This window comes from Herpailurus yagouaroundi, unplaced genomic scaffold (genome assembly GCF_014898765.1).
Source record: "Herpailurus yagouaroundi ecotype Mexico unplaced genomic scaffold, PumYag 29, whole genome shotgun sequence".
Classification (NCBI taxonomy): Eukaryota; Metazoa; Chordata; class Mammalia; order Carnivora; family Felidae; genus Herpailurus; species Herpailurus yagouaroundi.
The window spans coordinates 120,413,325-120,431,378 of record NW_024412377.1 but is presented as its reverse complement, the minus strand read 5'-3'; the positions used below and the strand labels follow the sequence as shown (position 1 = coordinate 120,431,378).

Genomic DNA, 18,054 nt, shown 5'->3' with positions numbered 1-18,054 from the left:
CATATTATAATCGCCAATATGGAGAAAATTGTTTGGAGGGGTACCAACAGCCAGCGCACTCGGCCTTGCGGAAGAGGCAGGGGCAGATGAAATGAAGAGTATTATGGTGGTAGTTAATGGATACTCTCTTCCAGATCTTGGCCAGGGACCACAGGTACCCTGCTCCAGTCTTAGAGGATGGAGGCCCGATCCTGTCTGTCTCCAATAAAGAAAGAGGAGGGAGACCGAAGCTGTGATAGCAGCATGCACAGTTTAATAAGAAAAATTTCCGAACCCTAGGGCTGGCGTGGATTCATTTGTGAAAGTTTTTGCAAACATGACTGTATCAGCAAGAATTGTATCGTGTTGTCTGGATGTTTAAAAACTGCTTTACAGTTGGATTTCTTGATAAGAGTGATTTAAAGAATTAACAGCTTCCTGCTGTTTGATTTCCTTTATTTTAGTACTTACTGCTTTTACACCAATAACGAAAATAGGCTGTATTTTGATACACTGAAAATTTCATATTAGTGTTCATATGACATAGTATAAGTATTAAAACAAATCTCCTAGTACATATTAGCACAATCTCTCCCACTGTCTTCCTGTTGATTCTCTTAAGGCCCCACATTCTCCACTATCACCCTCAATTCAGTCTTGATTTTCATAGTCTCAGCTCAGCTTCCCGTTCTGCTTCTAGCTGGGTCCTGGTTAAGACAAGAGGTTCCATGGTTTGTTCATAAATGATTCTCTTATTTTTGCGATATGAATAAGAACAGAAAATCAGTATGACTCTCACGTCAAATATTAAACTCTAACTTTGGTTCAGCAAGGACAACCTTGTTTAAACAACATTCACCTCATTGCAGATGCAGTTTAATCTTTTATTAAACCATAGAAATGATTCAATCTTTTATAGAAAAACCAAATCCATGTTATCGCAAAAGATTGTGACCTAGGCCAGTCAGAATAAAATATGGTCTCAAGAGACGGTAAAAATTGAGAGTGGGTTAAGTATGACCTTGTGACAGACCTAGATATGCAAGGAGTATCTGAAATGTCATTGAAGCTAGAAGATACTTTTAACAGGACTGCTCAAGCAGTGATGAAAATGTACCACATGGAAACAGTTCAGAAAGTGTTTTTTTTTTTTAAGTGCATTAAGAAAACAAGCCGTAAAATGTAAATACAATGTTAAAGTAAACAAACATCCCCTAAACAACCCCATGCAAACAAACAAGCCAAAAAAAAAAAAAAAAAAAAAAAAAAAGGAAGCATTTTAAATCGTTTTATTAGGAAATTCAACTCTGAGAGCTCAATAAAAATTTATATAAAAAACTGATTTCTGCAGATGTCTGAGTAGAGATGTTGGTTTTAGTCTTTTTAATTGCTACCATGGTACAGTTTAACTCTTGGGAATTGACATAGTAACAAATTGGGTAACAATGCCTAATGTGAGCAGAGTCACTGTCAGATCATACTATATATTTCATATTCTAAAGAGGACTACAGATACAATTAAAGTACAATTAGAGTAAATGCTGGGGAATGTCCTGAAATGACTAAATCATATAAGCACACAGATCCACTCAATGAGAAATTAAAAATGGTCACATTTCAGAACCTTTTACAAAAAGCTATGTAAAGGAGTGACCTAAAAATGACATTGTCAGACTTATTCTTCTACATGAGCAAGGAAAAAAAAAAGCGCATTTTCAGTGAAGTCTTCCCTTCTGATGTAGGAATAATCTGAAGCGTGGGTGTGACATGATACTTTTACCAGTATTCCCATTCCGCTGCGTTAGTATAAACATGCTGAGGTAATAGAGAACCACAGAGCAATGCTGTTTTGAAAATTAAAACATATAAAAATAATAGGACTTGTAGGACCATTTCTACCTAAAGAAAAGACTATCAAGTCATACAGCATTATCAAAAATCACAAACTAAAAACTGTAAGCAAATTTATCACGAAACTCTATAAGGACCTTTGTTTGATTTATATTTACTTGGAGAAAAAAAATGAAATAATCATATTGCTTTGTCTACTTTTAAGATAATCAGAGTAACTCAAGTAAGTATATAAATTTACAAGTATCTTAAATGTTTCTACTGAGCACTTCATTTGTTTTCTCATTTTTAAAATTCTTTTTGTGCCACTAGTGTTGAAAAGCTATTTAAAACATCTTAATGCATAATCACTCTGCGTGCTATCAGATTTAGTGGTAGTTTCAGAAATAAGCCAAATTTATATATGCAAGGTAAGCCTAATTAGTTAGGCTCACAAAAAATGTAATATCCGATTTTCAGAACCTAATGTGCTCAAGAAAGTATTTGTGCTTTTAAATTAGGAGAACAGCTCTGTATTTAATTAGGACTCATTTGAGGACGTAATCATTTTAATTTATTTGCACAAACACAGGACACTGTGCTCCATCAGCAGACAATGTTCTTCATTAACTAAAGTAGGGACTTTGTGCACAAGGGTAGACGATGTATTCCTACCTGTGATGCAAGATCCTAACTGCACACTGCTAGATTTCATTCTTCAGTTTATAGTTGCCATTCTGAGACATACACTGGTCAATATAAAACACTTTTAAGTAAGTACTCTGCCAATCCCTAGAAATCGATAATATTTAATGTTTTATTTTACCTATTTCCCGGTTATGAGTATTCAATTATTAAAGAACAAAGAAGCTTATTGAAATTCAAGTAACAGTAATGTATTAAAATTCAAACTTCAATAATTAGGACGGTGGTAGAGTTACAAATCAATTATGTCTTCACTGGTGGTGTAAAATATTAATAGCATAGATTGTACAGAGTGGTGAGAATAGGTTTTACTTAAGCTGTTTGAAGGTAACTACTGTACTCTTGACAAGCTAATGATATGATAGGTCATTCTTATCTACTATTCATAAAAGCACAGGATCCAAACAGGATCCAATTCTTCCTTAGGGCATTCACAACAAGCTTTGATATCTTGTTATTTCCATTCCTTCCCCCAAATCCTAAATACATCCTAAAAAAAAAAAAAAAAAAAAAAAAAAAAAAAAGGAATCTCTTGTTAACTACTGTAACTCTTTGAAAAGGTACTTGTGTTTTTGCCTAACTCTAAATGTTTATAAAATATATAAAATGCCCTGTGAGTGAGATATACATATAATATATACATACACACAATTATATATACACATTACCGTTATATGTTATATATACATATGTACACACATTATACACACACACACACACACACACACACACACACACATTATTATTTATTTCTCTCACAGGGCAAGTTAAGAAAATTGTCTGAGTCATTACGTCAGCTCTGCTCTCTCTATACAACAGGCAGATCTCCAATGTACTCCCGAATTCCCACAATTCTCCACAACTAGGTCACAGTACCCTATAGGAGAAGATTATAATTTCTAGAGTTCTCCTTTTGACCAAAGCTCTAAATTCTTCCATTTATATGGAAAAAAGTGTATAATTTCAGAAAGGAAAGTCTCCTTTTTTTTAATAGGTAATGAATACTATAAAAATAATGCATAATTTGATCTTCAGAGACAACTGTCCTTACTTAGCTTTGGAGTATATTTGAGTTGAGCAATGCCCATTAAAGCTTACAAATAAACTTGGAAAATGTCAATGCACAGTACTTAAATTCTACCTGAAATCATGTGATTAGATACATTTTAAAAAATTCTCTTTGACTGGATGCTTAGTACGTGAGGACATAATTAGCATTTTAAGATTTATAGAATTTTGCACCGTCTTTATAACTGTGTCTCGAGGAAGAATGCCTCTTCCTACAAGCTTAGTTACATAGCTCTTGGAAGCACCCACTGGTAAACGTGGTAATGTAACATGGTATTAAAAGTCATAAAATATACATTTATACCATACATACAAGCAGTTATCTGTCCTTGATATACATGCATGCATAAGTAACACATAACACAGTAGCTCCAGTGAGTGAACTTGCAGATCCATTCATGGTAAATTTATTATCCAGGAACAATCACTAAGTGAGCTTGAAGTTATACTGAGTGTGTCTAGTATTTAAAGGTACATGTATATGGTTTTGGTATAAAATGGGCCCTACCTAAAAGCAAGCTAGATGCTCTTCTTGTAACTTAACTCAAGAAAGAGAAATCTACTACAATGCCAGACAAAAAAGTTATTACACATAACTTTTTGAAACATAGTTTTTCAGTTTTTAAAGTATGCATAAATATGGCTACATATATTGCATTTTAAAGAGAAATTTTAAAAGGGAAATTTTGGCTATACAGGATTCACCAGGTAGCAAGCAAACTCTAGAACTAACCTTTTGCATTAAATACAATTCCACTATAAAGCTGTTTTGACAGGATAACCGTTATATATAAAATGGGTTTGCATGTAATCATTTTGGAATTCTATAAGACAAGTAACAATAGTCTCTCAATATTGATTTAAATTAAAAAGTATTATCTTGGGGCTGGGAGAGGCAAAAAAATAAAACAATTTGATCCATTTGGGGAATCTGGCTGAAGATTAATGGTCTAAGTCTAAGCAACAGTAGGGAAATTTAATTCCCAAAGCATCCTCTACACTGATCATTGGGAAAAACTGGATATTCACAGAAGGCACTCATTATATCTACTTTAACAATATTAGTGTGTATTTATAAAATGAACTGAAAAAGACAAAACAAATACTATCCACGGATTACAGTAAAAAATACTCTAAAACACTTTGGTATGTTTGAAAACCCAGCCCAAAACAAATTAGTGAGAGTATTCCTCTAGGAAATTAAGTATTAATGAAGAAAAACATATTTATATGATTCCAGAGATCAGAAATCATGATCTTACAAGAAATGTGTTATTATCTTAACCTCCTTTTATGAATGAAAACTAACTTTTAAAAAGAACCATTAACATCAGTTTGGTGTTTGTTTTTATTTGGTCTGAAAGTCTCCTTTTTTGAAAAAGGCAACATTTTCCTTCCCATAAGGCATCTTTCTCACAACTGTAAATGAGCCTGTCCAAAAATCAGAGGCAGTTTTCTTCAGAAAAAGCCAATGCTATATCAAAATACAAGATATAGCATTTTCTCATAGATTCTCTGGCAAGAGAACATGACATGAACCAAATAAATTTAATACAAGGAAATAATGTTGTAACTCAAAGTACATTGCTTTTCATTTAATCTCTTTTCTGATTCTATACTAAATGACTTCTATTCTTCAAGCTTAGAATAAATTATGAATACAAGTTAAAACCAGAACCTAATTAAAGAAAATGCGACACCGAAAACAGCAAAAGTCAACTCAACACAGTTAAAACTGGGAAAATTTTAATTACTAAGCATCAAATGCACTTTACATTGATAACTGCAGTACTGAAACTGTGACGTTTTAAATCTTTTTCTCAAGAAAGGTTAGTGATTTTCTTTTTCCTAGGAAACACAGAGATACGACTATGAACATTAATGCGTTCAGTCTAGGTCACTATGGTTTAGTTCATGCTAACCTCAACAGGTGCTCACACTTCCTGTCTACAATCAAGCAGACTAGGAACTTGCTGTCTTGTTGAATTTTAGCAAAAACTCCATGAGATAATTTAAAGGAATGTCAAATTTGTGCAGGGCAAACTCATAAAACTCTACATTGGGATCACTTTTTTGCTTCAAGTGCATCTAACTTGAGAATACAGGCAATTTTTCTTTCCCAATCCCTTGGAAAAACATTTCTGCAGTAAATCTTGTGTCTTCTTAACCAAGACTGGATTGCTTTTAAGAAAAGATTATCAGCCCTGTGGTCAGTTTCCCACAGTTGATAAAAATCTATCAAAAACATCTTAATATAATTTGCAAGAAAAAAATCTGTTTTTCAAAGGCTGCAGAACAGGAAAGAAATAGCACTTCTTATTGGTATAAGCACATACATTTAAAGCTAGTCATACTGCAAGTAAATCCAACATAGTATTCAAAAGTTCTATAAAAATGAACAAAAGATGTATGTTTACTTCCACTGCGCCAATAGTCAAACGTTAGATCTGCACGGGAGTTGCACTGTAGCAGTTTGCTGGTCCAATATAAGAGTTCAAAGTCCTTTTGGCTCAATGGTGTCCACATGCCAGATCAATTCAGTTCAAAAAACGGAAATTAGGGCAAAGACTCCATATAACAAAGCACAAGGATATGCTACTAGAAGTTGCTGTCCTTCCATGGCTAATGCAGAAATAAAAATTTTGGAAGCCGAAAAACTACACCAACCAATAATTCCAGCAGTGAGAATGATTCCTACCATTCCTCTGTAACCGACAAGGAAAAAGGGGAGGGGGGGGAGGCAGTAGATGAGATTAGATACGTAAGAATATAATAATAACCCAATTCTAAAGAAAAGCACTTTAAATCCACATTGTACACATCTGAAGAAACGGTCAAGATTTTGTTTTCAAATGCTAAAATAAAGTACCTCACAGTGAATTCAATAATGCTGAATCATTCACATCCACATTCAAAAAGCTCATTTATAATTACATTTTATGCCTGTCAGCACAGGAGCCAGGTTTCTCAATGTTGGCATCACTGACATTTGGGATGGATGCACTTTTGTTGTGAAGGGCTGTTCTGTACATTGTAAGGCTGGTCAGCAGAACCTGTGGCCTTCAACACTTTTGCATCCCCGAAAATTACTTCCAGACCCTGCCAAATGCCTCCTGAGAGCAAAACTGCTCTGGTTAGAAAATAGTGCATTCATAGAAAATCTCTTTTGTAAAATTCAAATATAAGGGTACCAATCTCAACAAATGAAGAGTCAAGGTTTCTACACTGAAAATCTGAAGCATTTTTACGCAAAGCAGAAACACTGTGAGGCCATCATCTTGCCAAATCTCTAGTATCGAAGAGCTGCTACACGCACTTCTCCTAAACCTCTCCTTTAACTTTCCAAGTGTAACAAAGCCCCATCACTGGTTGTGCCAGGCACTAGCCACAAGGAGGAGCCTGAACTGTTAATAAAGAAGCTGCATGCTGGCTGTGAGCAGAGAATTTATCAGCAGGAATTTACACCTTTCCTTCTCACCTTAGCTAAAACATTATTTAACAAATTACACACTTAAAGCTGCTTACATATACATCTGAGAACATGGTAGGCTACTAACAGCCTCTTGCCATAAAAAGAATGCTTCATTTTCACTTAAAAAGCTGCCAAGTAGACAGTATGTGTTTTATTATTCATTCACTTAACATATGCCCAACATCTTTAAGAAATAAGCTATATAGTCTAAAAAATGTGAGAGATGGAAAGTATAATTTTCACAACCTGATCTTTTCATGCAATATTTGACTTAACAATCACTACTGTTCAGTGCCAAGTAAACACAAAAGTAGTGAAATTCTTTATCACAGATAAAAGCAGAGATGGTAATAAAAAAATTTAAATTTATTCTTAGTTTCAGTATTTATCACTGAAATTAATGGAGGATAGTCCTCATTCACAACAGGAACTATCTCAAGTTTCATGAATTAGTGATTTATCTTAAACTGATGGTGAGGGAAATCCTACTACAGAGAACTGGTCAATCAACCCCCAAATAAAGATCAGTACTTACTGCAAAGAAAATATCACCGCAAAACTGGAAAGTAGGATCATGGGAAGAAGACAATATCCAAGGACACTTGCCACGCAACCAAATGAAACACCTGTCATACTCATTAAGTTTAGTAAACAGAACATTCCTAGACATCCAATTGCACTGATCCCATATACATAGCCAAACTGGATTTTGCCAGCCTATGGGTAAAGAAAAGATTATGGGTTAAAAGGGAAAAAAATAAATTATTTTTGGCTTTATTTCACCTAAAAAAGTACATGTAGAAAATATTCAATTTGTGAGCATCAAAATCTGTACACGTATCTATTCTTTAAGCAGAGTAGTAAAACAACGATTGGCTATTATACCTTTCTCAGGAAGTCTGAAGTACCTACTTCCCAATATACATATATTTGGTTTTTCATTTTCCAGGTAGTATATGAACAATTCAGCAAATAAAGACACAGAATCATACTACAATTACCTTTAAGCAGTAGACTTCTAAAAAGAAATCTGTCTGATTTGAAGCAAATAAACTATAGACCCAAGATGGAAAATCCTGCAGAATGTTTGGATAATAGCCAATATCCCTTGAAAGCAACAAATACCACCAAAAGGAGCTAACAGAAAGGAAGTCAGGATAAGCAGGACACCAGGGTTCTATGGGGAAGGGAGGAGAAAAGAAAAATGACGAACAAGCAAGAAAAATCTGATGGAAGATGTATTTTTCTTTCATTATTTTTCCAAACCATTGGTGGAGTTATACAGTCTTTTGACAAACCAAAAAACAAAACAAAACTGAATTATGCTCTTGTAAAAGACATTACTGAACAGACTTAAAACAGCAATGTGTTAGGGGCACCTGGATGGCTCAGTCAGTAAAGTGTCTGACTCTCAATCTCAGATCAGGTCATGATCTCACAGTTTGTGAGATGGAGCCCCGGGCTGGGCTCTGGGCTGACAGTGCGGATCCTACTTGGGATTCTCTCTCTCCCCTATTACGTACACATGCATTCTCTCTCTCTCTCAAAATAAGTAAATAAACCTAAAAAAGTATTTCCAAATATATTACATTTATTATCAACGGAGAAGTGATGAATGGGTATAATTTCAAGCAACTCAATACCATTCAAAACACATGAAAGATCTGATGTATAAACAGTCTCAAAAATGGCTCTTGGCCAGGGGCGCCTGGGTGGCGCAGTCGGTTAAGCGTCCGACTTCAGCCAGGTCACGATCTCACAGTCCGTGAGTTCGAGCCCCGCGTTGGGCTCTGGGCTGATGGCTCAGAGCCTGGAGCCTGTTTCCGATTCTGTGTCTCCCTCTCTCTCTGCCCCTCCCTCATTCATGCTCTGTCTCTCTCTGTCCCAAAAATAAATAAACGTTGAAAAAAAAAATTAAAAAAAAAAAAAAATGGCTCTTGGCCATTAAAGAATGTTGTTTAATCTCATACTGAGAGTTTAAACTAAAATCTTACCAGTAACAATGTGGCTCCAAAGGCAAGGCAAAAAACCATGGGTCCTGCCAAATCAGTCTCATTCATGATGCTGCCATCTGCTACTTTTAATGGATGTAACACTGTTAGTGTTTTTTGCCAGATGTGGTCAAAATTGATACCTAATTCTAAAGGAAGAGAAAATAAGAAAGTCAATTAGGATTTGTTGATATATCTTTAGTTTACCAGAATCTATGTTGGAACAGGAGACAGAATGAAACACTCAGCAATATGAGACATTATTTTGGGGAGTCCTCAATACCAGTCTTCTCTGACTGTGGTGCTTACTCCACAAAAGTCTTATTTCTGCTTTGGTGATGGAAAAAGTGTTTGGATGTGACAAAACAAGACATTCTCAGCTACGACTGCATAAAAAGGATATATGGACAGGGTTCGGAGTAAGGGGTTCTTCACCTGGGGCTTCAGCAATACCTGGAGATGCTATGAAATTGTATATAAAACTATGTTTCTATGCACAGGTGTGCATTTTTCTGAGAAGAGTATTTTTTTGATTCATAGTTTTCGTTAGACTTTCAAAGGGTATCCGACACCCCCCACCCCCCAGCCCAAAATGTTCAGAAGAAGTGCTTTATGGGTTTTGGAACAGAATTTGAAAATCACCGTATTTTTCAATGATGTTACTAGTTTTGCCAACTTCTTCCATATAGAATAATCACTACCATGCTATTTCCTTCCATTTCTTCCACTGACAGAATTGAATCAATAATGTGAAGTAAAAGTCAATGTTCACATATTGACCTAATAATCACTTTATAAAGATCTATTAAAAATCTGGTCCCTTATGGTTCAGTGTGATTTCATATACACTCTGTTCAAAATGGGTTACTTAGTAGAAAACATTTTTTCTGGAACATTATTCTCTCAAAGGAAGGGATAACTTCTCCAAACTGATTTATTTTCACTAACCAGCTGGACACTACAGAGTACTCTGCAACGAATCCTACCTTCTAATAAAGGTGGCTCATCCTCAAAGTTGTTTCCATAGAATGGCTGAGGTGTTGTTGGAGTGTATGCCTGAGTTGGCTGGAAAATCTGCCCGGTGTATGGCTGTTGTGGCTGCATCATGTCTGGAGGGACAAATCGGCCTTGCTGCGAATAGTCATAGCCAGCATACTGCCTGTAAATCAAAGTTCCATTTCTGAGAATTACGTCAACAGTGGATATCCCTGAGAGCGAGAGAGTCACAGTCACACAGCTCCTAGGATAGCCACTTGGCCAGTTTTCATAAATGGTGTTGAAATGATTACTAGGATCAATATGATTATCTCCAATGGTAAGTTGTCAGTGTTTTTCAGAGAATCTACTTGATGATGCCAACACTCACTTCTACAGTGCTTAAGAATTTTATAAACTATGAAACTCTTAAAGATTAGGTGGTCAAAAAATGAAACCTTAGAAATCTTATCTATTTCTCCCCCTCTAGTAGTATATATAATATAAAGATAGCTGAGGAATAAAATTTATACCTAAGACTATGGATGAAAACTGAACATGATAGACTTTGTACTACAAGTTATGTAATTTCCCACTGTGGTTTGAATCTCCATTGAATGTTCAATCATTCTTCTTTACTCTTTGTAGTATGTTATTTTTTTCCAAGTGTGTAAATCTCTTTAAGAACCATCAATTTCAAACACAGAATGGAAAAATTCAAGCCTCTTTCTCAAAAGCTTTCTGAATATAACAAAACATTATTAGTATTACCTTGCATTTTTTTTTTTTAATTTTTTTTTCAACGTTTTTTTTAATTTATTTTTGGGACAGAAAGAGACAGAGCATGAACGGGGGAGGGGCAGAGAGAGAGGGAGACACAGAATCGGAAACAGGCTCCAGGCTCCGAGCCATCAGCTCAGAGCCTGACGCGGGGCTCGAACTCGCAGACTGCGAGATCGTGACCTGGCTGAGACTGCGAGATCGTGACCTGGCTGAAGTCGGACGCTTAACCGACTGCGCCACCCAGGCGCCCATATTACCTTGCATTTTAATAGCACTTTCAATTTTTCAAAGTAGATATACGCTTACTGTCTCATTTGATATGTGCTGTAGTAAAATCCCGCACTGTAGAAAAAGAGGTTTTACCATGGCTATTTTAGTGATTAAAAAAACACAAAAAAACAACAGTGAACAGAAGGACATTGAAGCAGTATCTTTAAAAACTTGTTTTACCATGTTCTGGGGAAAAATATGACTTACCCATCAATGGGACTAATCTAAATACAAAGTAAGAAATACAGAAGTAAAATAATTATTTTAAAAAGAATGGAGAAAGCTTAAAGATCCTTTAATTACCTTTTAAAATTCTATAGTTTCCTTTTGATAAATATAAGACTAATGACTGCCATGAATATTACTTGAGATTTTAAAATTAAATCTTAAATTAACTGAACATCTTGATTAAAAGCAAATCTGAAGCGCCTGGTTGGCTCACTAAGTTAAGAGTCTGACTCTTGATTTTGGCTCAGGTCATGAACTCATGGTTTGTGAGATTGAGCCCCACAACTGGCTCTGCTTTGAGAGAGTGGAGCCTGCTTGGGATTCTCTCTTCCCCTCTCTCTTTCTCTCTCTAAATAAATAAGCAAACATTTAAAAAATAAAATAAAAGCAAATCCAAATAATGGGAAAGTTTCAACTATACATAATCCTCTGGAGAGTCCAATGGGACTCTCATGATTTATTTACCACTCTAGTCCAATCCAAGCTTGAAAAAAACGTTATTTGTTTTCTGGCTATATAGTAATATAGAATTCGATGAAGCATTATTTTTTTTTAATTTTTAACTTTTATTTATTTTGAGGGAGAGGAAAAGAGAGAGAGAGCACACATATAAGCAGGGGAGGGACAGAGGGAGAGGGAGAAAGAGAATCCCAAGCAAGCTCTGTGCTGTCAGTGCAGAGTCCAACACAGGGCTCGAACTCACAAACTGCGAGATCATGACCTGAGCTGAAATCAAGAGCTGGATGCTTAACTGACTGAGCCACCCAGGTGTCCCAAAGCATTATTTTAACAGCAAACAATAAAAAACAAAATAAACAGTTATGAGTAAATATCCTGTAATATGGCATAAATTACTATGCGCTTGTTAAAAAAAATGAAGTACTTCTATGTGAATAAGGAACGATAATCAAAAAATACTTAGTGGGCAGAAACAAAAAAACCCAATGTTCAGAATAGTATATGCCATATGCACCCACTCTGATTGTAGTTTTTAGAATACATCTGTATCTATATATTTGAATATGTGTATTTTATACACATATACATACATTACCTATAATTATATAGGCTTAAGAATAATGTAACATTTAATATAACACACATAATTATATAGGTAAAGGGACTTGGAAGCAAGGGGAAGTGGAAGACTTAATTTTCATATTAAAAACTTCTGCATCTTTAAAACTGTTGTACATTTATTATTTATCAAAATTCATTCATTCTAAAATATGTTATAGGTAACATATAGGCACATATTAGCTACTGAAAATTTACAAAAATACAAGTCACCTATCTGAATGTTACTTTGTAAAGCACAGTTTTAAGTGTTTAATGTGCATTATATCATATTACGTCACTATAACTTTAGGAGGTTGCTTTTAACATCCTTCCCATTATAAAGATGTATAAACTAATATTTAGGTTAAAATGATTTGCCTATGGTGGTGCCAAGATTCAAAACTAGACTTTTTGACTCCGGGGACCAACTTTTAACAATGATAATAATAATCACCCCCAAATCCTAATTTATGGAGATAGCTATAATATCTTTTTTTCCCATATATGTCTTTTTCCATTTTAGTATGAAATATGTTGATTTCTATTTACTTAAACATACACACACATATCCCACAGGATTAGCAGGTTGAACTGAATTAGGGGAAGAATTCACATTTTCTGATTTAGTACAATATGCTATTATGTTGATCTCTGTTAGAATGTATCATAAATCTAAAACTGGGTTTATGAAACAGCTAGAAAAGCTCCATATGGAGGCTGATACAATCTGCATCAACAGAATGTATTTTATTCTCTCTCACACAGAAAGACACACACAGAGACAGAGAGAAAGAGAGAGAGAGAATATGAATGTCTATGCAATAATAAAAAAAAAAAAAGAATGGTACAGACCAGTGGTTCTCAAACTCTTGTCCTTAGGATCCCCTTTCACTTTCAAAATTTATTACTGGGAAGCCCAAATATTTTTTATTCCTGTGGGATGTATCTGTCAATATTTATCATATTAGAAATTAAAACTGAGAAATTTTTAAAATATTTAATGGGGCGCTTGGGTAGCTCAGTTGGTTAAGCATCTGACTTTGGCTCAGGTCATGATCTCATGGCTTGTGGGTTCAAGCCCCATGTCGGGGTCTGGGCTGACAGCTTGGAGCATGAAGCCTGCTTTGGATTCTGTGTCTCCCTCTCTCTCTGACCCTACCTTGCTTGCACTCTGTCTCTCTCTCTCTCTCAAAGATATATAAACATTAAAAAAAATTAAATATTTATTAGTTCATTTAAAGTAACAATAAACTTTTCATATATTAGCATAAAATTTTAATGAAAGAATTACTTTAAAAAATTACTGAGAAAAGTGGCACTGTATCATATTTTTGACAATCTTGGTCCTGTCTGGTTTAACAGAAGACAGCTAAAAATTCTTGTATCTGCTTCTGTTGTCAGTTTGTGGTAATATATTGTTTTAGTCGAAGTATCTGAAGAAAATGTAGCGAGGCAGACAAGTAGCTGGAAAATTATTTAACAACCTTTTCAGATTATCATGGATATTCTTTTCATTCTGCATCAAAATTCAAAGCAAGATGGTAGTTTTTTAAACTTAAGTTGCAACAGAGAAGATGGAACAACTACTAATAAACATCCTTCTTAAATTTATTTGAGAGAGAGACAAAGAGTGTGTGCATACACACACACATGCAAGGAGGGGCAGAGAGAGAAACCCAAGCAGGTTCCACACTGTCAGCAGGGCCCAAGGTGGGGCCTGAACTCACAAACCGTGAGATCATGACCTGAGCCAAAATCAAGAGTCAGATGCCCAACCAACTGAACCACCCAGGTGCTCCACTGATAAACTTTTTATACTGTTTCACAGAATACAGTAATGTGCTTTGCACTTTGGATGGACCCTTTCTTTACTCATTTTTGATTCTGTAACCTTCACTGATGATTTAGAAAATATTAGTATGAGTTATACCTATCTCCCAAATATTAACATATTTAATATAAAAACATATATATGAAGGGTAAGTATAAGAACATCACATTTGTTAATATGACCAGTGATTTCATCAGAAAAATGGTTATTACTAGGAAGCTGACAGTTATGGACAGTATGGGGCTCAACTATTTCATCTTCAAGAAAACATCTACCCAGTACTGAAGTCTAAATAACCATAGTTTGTCAGATGTTCTTTCCAATAGAAATGGTTTTCAAGAAAAAGCAGCTACTTCAGCCTGCGATTCCGAATGCACAGGGTCTTTTCCTAACCACTGCTCTCCAGTACACACCAGAAGTGCTTTAGGACCTTTTCCCATTTCGTCATGCAGCACAGTTCTACTCTGTGTGCACTGAAGGGTCAGAATTTAATAACACGGTAATTTTTACTGCTTCATCAAGGGCATCCTTATATAAAAGTGGTTCCCCCCTACACCCCAGCAAGTGTGTGGCAATAAAGAATATAATGATTACTGGAACGATTTGATGCCCTTGTCTTGATTCACATTCAGGTACTAGCAATTTTATCAACCACTGTTTTTAAAACATGAGTACAAATGTCAACACACCTAAAAAGGTATATAATGTCTTAGTACTGTTATAAAAATAGTCTTGCCCTTACAGACTCCTTGAAAGGTCTCAACAACCCTCTAGGGTCTGAAGGCCACACTTTCAAATGGTGATGTAAGACTCATAAATGTCATGTAACGAAGAGAAATAGGCCCCAAGAAAACGAGTGGTTCAAAAGTGGTGTCTTCATTCCTTCTTTAAGATGCAAGAAAGACAACGCCATGAAATTTTACAGTTTTCCTGTTCTGGTAGGACCTGGTCGGGACAAATTCCTGACTTGCTCCTGCTGGTTTTAAACTAGAACACAGTATGGTAAATACGATCTGTACTGACTAAATCAACACTGTATTCCATAAAGATATTTATCAGTTAAATCAAAAATGAAAAAATACTAGCTTTAAATACTTTAAAAATATGTAATTGGTATTTTATAGGCATATCTAACATACAATGTGGGACCTGTCCAATATGACAGTCATAAAGCTCAATAGATTAAGATCAAAGGGCCTTTCACTTGTTGCTGTTGTTGTTGTTATATGAACATATAAATGATACTTATAAACGAAACCCAATTGTTACTGCTAATACATTAAGCTTTCTGTTTTCCTAGGCTTCATCTATAAACTCCCATTTGTTAATTGCAATAGTGGGTATGCAAGTACCTGGAATAAAACTTCATTACACTGAAACAATGCTTACTGGTACACGATTTGATTGTAATGGAATTGAGAATAGTTAGCAACAGAATATGTAAACCACCTCCCTGCAGAAAACTGAAAGGAGAAGATGTTAACTGGAATGAAAAGATAAGCCACACCTTTAAGTGATGCAAACACGACAGGGCAGGAAAGAAAGGCAGAGATAAATACACCTAGGAGGCTGTAATCCAAATGTCATAGTTCTGTTGAATGCAAACACCATTTAGCTAAAAACAGGCCCACATACAGAGGCAGGTTTTCCAAAGCCCTGTGGCTGCACTCTGACCAATCTTTCATTGATTTTCCCTCTTGTACACTGATTAAAAAACAAAACAAAACAACAAAACACGTTTTTAAGTAAATAAAGGAATAGATATTTCTCAACATGATGTTTCCAATTCTGCTCATTGAAGGAGTCCTGGACCACCCAAACAAGGTTAATCCACCCTGGTATACTTAATGCCTGATGACATTACTTTCAAACTTCTAAGAAACTAAGAATATGATGTCCTAGAGATTGGTAGAATGCCTCAGCTAATGTATTTCTACCACTAACACCAAAGCCTATTTAAAAAGCAGGGTGTTTTGTTCTGTTTTGTTCTTAAAAGTTCAGGGCTGAAAGGTTTTGAGATCCCTCTTCCGTCTGCAGCTGGCAACTTGTGTGTACTGAGCACAAGGTTTTGGTAAGAAGAGTAATAAAAATGATTATCACTTGATATATAAAATCACCTGATGATTCACAACAGGCAGCTTACACTGCTAAACAGTGTCACTAAGCACTCTGAGTTAACAGTGACACGGTCTGAAATCTGGACTGATTTAACTTCTAAACTAGCCATCACAAGATTTTAAAATTTTAACTGGTTCTGTGGACTAAATAGCCTAGGTATCTTCTAGGTCCTTCAAGCTCCTACCCATATCTTAAATGATGTAGAAATACTATTACGAGAAAATAGTTCTTTAACAATCAACTTTTGCACTCGGGCCCACCCGAAGATTTTGCAGAAGGCACCGAACTCTAACTAGGGCAATCCCTTCACGCCAAAACCAGTGTCATAGATCTTTCCAGAGGAAGGAAGATTATGAAAAATCACCTTCCTGACAAGGGAATGTTGCCACATTCAGTTTTAGGCAATACCAAACATTCAGGATACATGCTTTCACTTTAATCTTGACTAAATAAATGGTCAAAGTTGACAAGTTACTTGCTATAGGGTCCTCCACTTCCTCCATAATCATAGGACTGCTGTGAATGGTCATCGATGCTGTAACTTGTCTGGTAGAAATCCGTGTTTAAGTTATCAAAGCCTGACATTGCAAATGATCTGCAAGAGAAGAAGAATGGCAAATACTGTTTATACCCAAGATCCTACTGAATTCGTTTCGATACTAGGCAAAAAGCCTCAGAAGGCAGTAAATTATTTCTTCTGGAATTTGAGGCACCAGCATTTGGACGATAGGTCTGGGTGGCAGTTACAAAGGAAACGTCTAATCTCGAAATCACGAGCTGGGAAGACACCTCCATTACAAGGAGCCAGTATGCCCAGGCTCCTTGTCATTAAATTGTTATTACAATTGTCACTATAACTAGGGGAAGGGTCGTGGGAGAACTGGTTCCTTGGAGGTCTAAAAACAATAAAGACGATTCCTCACCTCGGGGGAAGGGCTTTGCCGCTGACAATGCGACTGCCTCTTTGCAAAATAAGGCCTGAGCCTGCCGCGACGGTGCAGACTCCTAGAAAGCCACGCTTGAGGTATAGGGGACGCGTCAAAGCAAGGACCTGAAAGGGAGCGAGGGTCTGAGCGAAAGGACCGGAACGCTGCGCCGAAAGGTGGCAACAAGCCGCGCTGCACTGGACTGCGGAGAAGCAGAACAGTGTGCCACAAGCTGAAACACTCACCAAATGGAGAAGCGGCGGCAGCGGCTCCGGCAAACCCCCAAAACCCCCAAACACCGCTTAGGACCCTGAACTGGCTCCGTTGCTACGTGTCACAAGGCCAAAGAACCGCTTCCGGGGCACGCCCGCTCGCGCAGGCGTGTTGGTAGACTTTGCGCCTCTCTTGGGTCGGATGTGGGGCGGGCCGGGGAAGGGGAAACCTGATGCGGAGCATGCGCAGTGTCGATTGATCAGTCTATTTGCGGGCCAACGAGAAGGGAAATACTTCCGGAAGCCTGGTTACCGACAGAGGCAGAAAGGCGCAAGCGCAGAAATTTGTTAGTTACAGTCTGGAGGAAGAATTCCTCAATAGACCGGAGACCTAGAGGAGGGTTTGCAAATGCTGTTAATGAGCGGACGGAGCCGGTCTCCTGTCCACAAACCACAGAACGCCGGTCTCTGTGGACTTAGTGTAATTCAGACAGTGTTACAGAGTTTAGGTGTATTATTTAATCCTTACACCCTAATGAGATGATCACGCTATTACTCTCCTTTTGTAAGTGAGGCTGTCAAATGTTCATTTAGTAACATTGAATGC

At 36.5% G+C, this 18,054-nt stretch overlaps 1 protein-coding gene across 2 annotated transcripts; it reads right to left on the bottom strand.

The window, feature by feature from the left end:
* Nucleotides 1-3,952: 3,952 nt before the first annotated feature.
* Nucleotides 3,953-17,612, bottom strand: YIPF5 (Yip1 domain family member 5). 2 transcript variants are annotated; one of them, XM_040453853.1, is made up of 6 exons: nucleotides 17,481-17,612; nucleotides 16,785-16,904; nucleotides 10,032-10,204; nucleotides 9,049-9,194; nucleotides 7,590-7,771; nucleotides 3,953-6,287 (listed from the first exon to the last, which is right to left on the bottom strand). In XM_040453853.1, the coding sequence occupies exons 2-6, from the start codon at nucleotides 16,892-16,894 to the stop codon at nucleotides 6,125-6,127; spliced, it is 774 nt and encodes a 257-aa protein (XP_040309787.1). In that variant the 5' UTR covers nucleotides 16,895-16,904; nucleotides 17,481-17,612; the 3' UTR covers nucleotides 3,953-6,124. The 2 variants fall into 2 exon arrangements, with proteins under 2 accessions (XP_040309787.1, XP_040309796.1); XM_040453862.1 differs by lacking the exon at nucleotides 17,481-17,612 and adding an exon at nucleotides 17,233-17,397 and having other exon boundaries at nucleotides 3,962-6,287.
* Nucleotides 17,613-18,054: the final 442 nt, after the last annotated feature.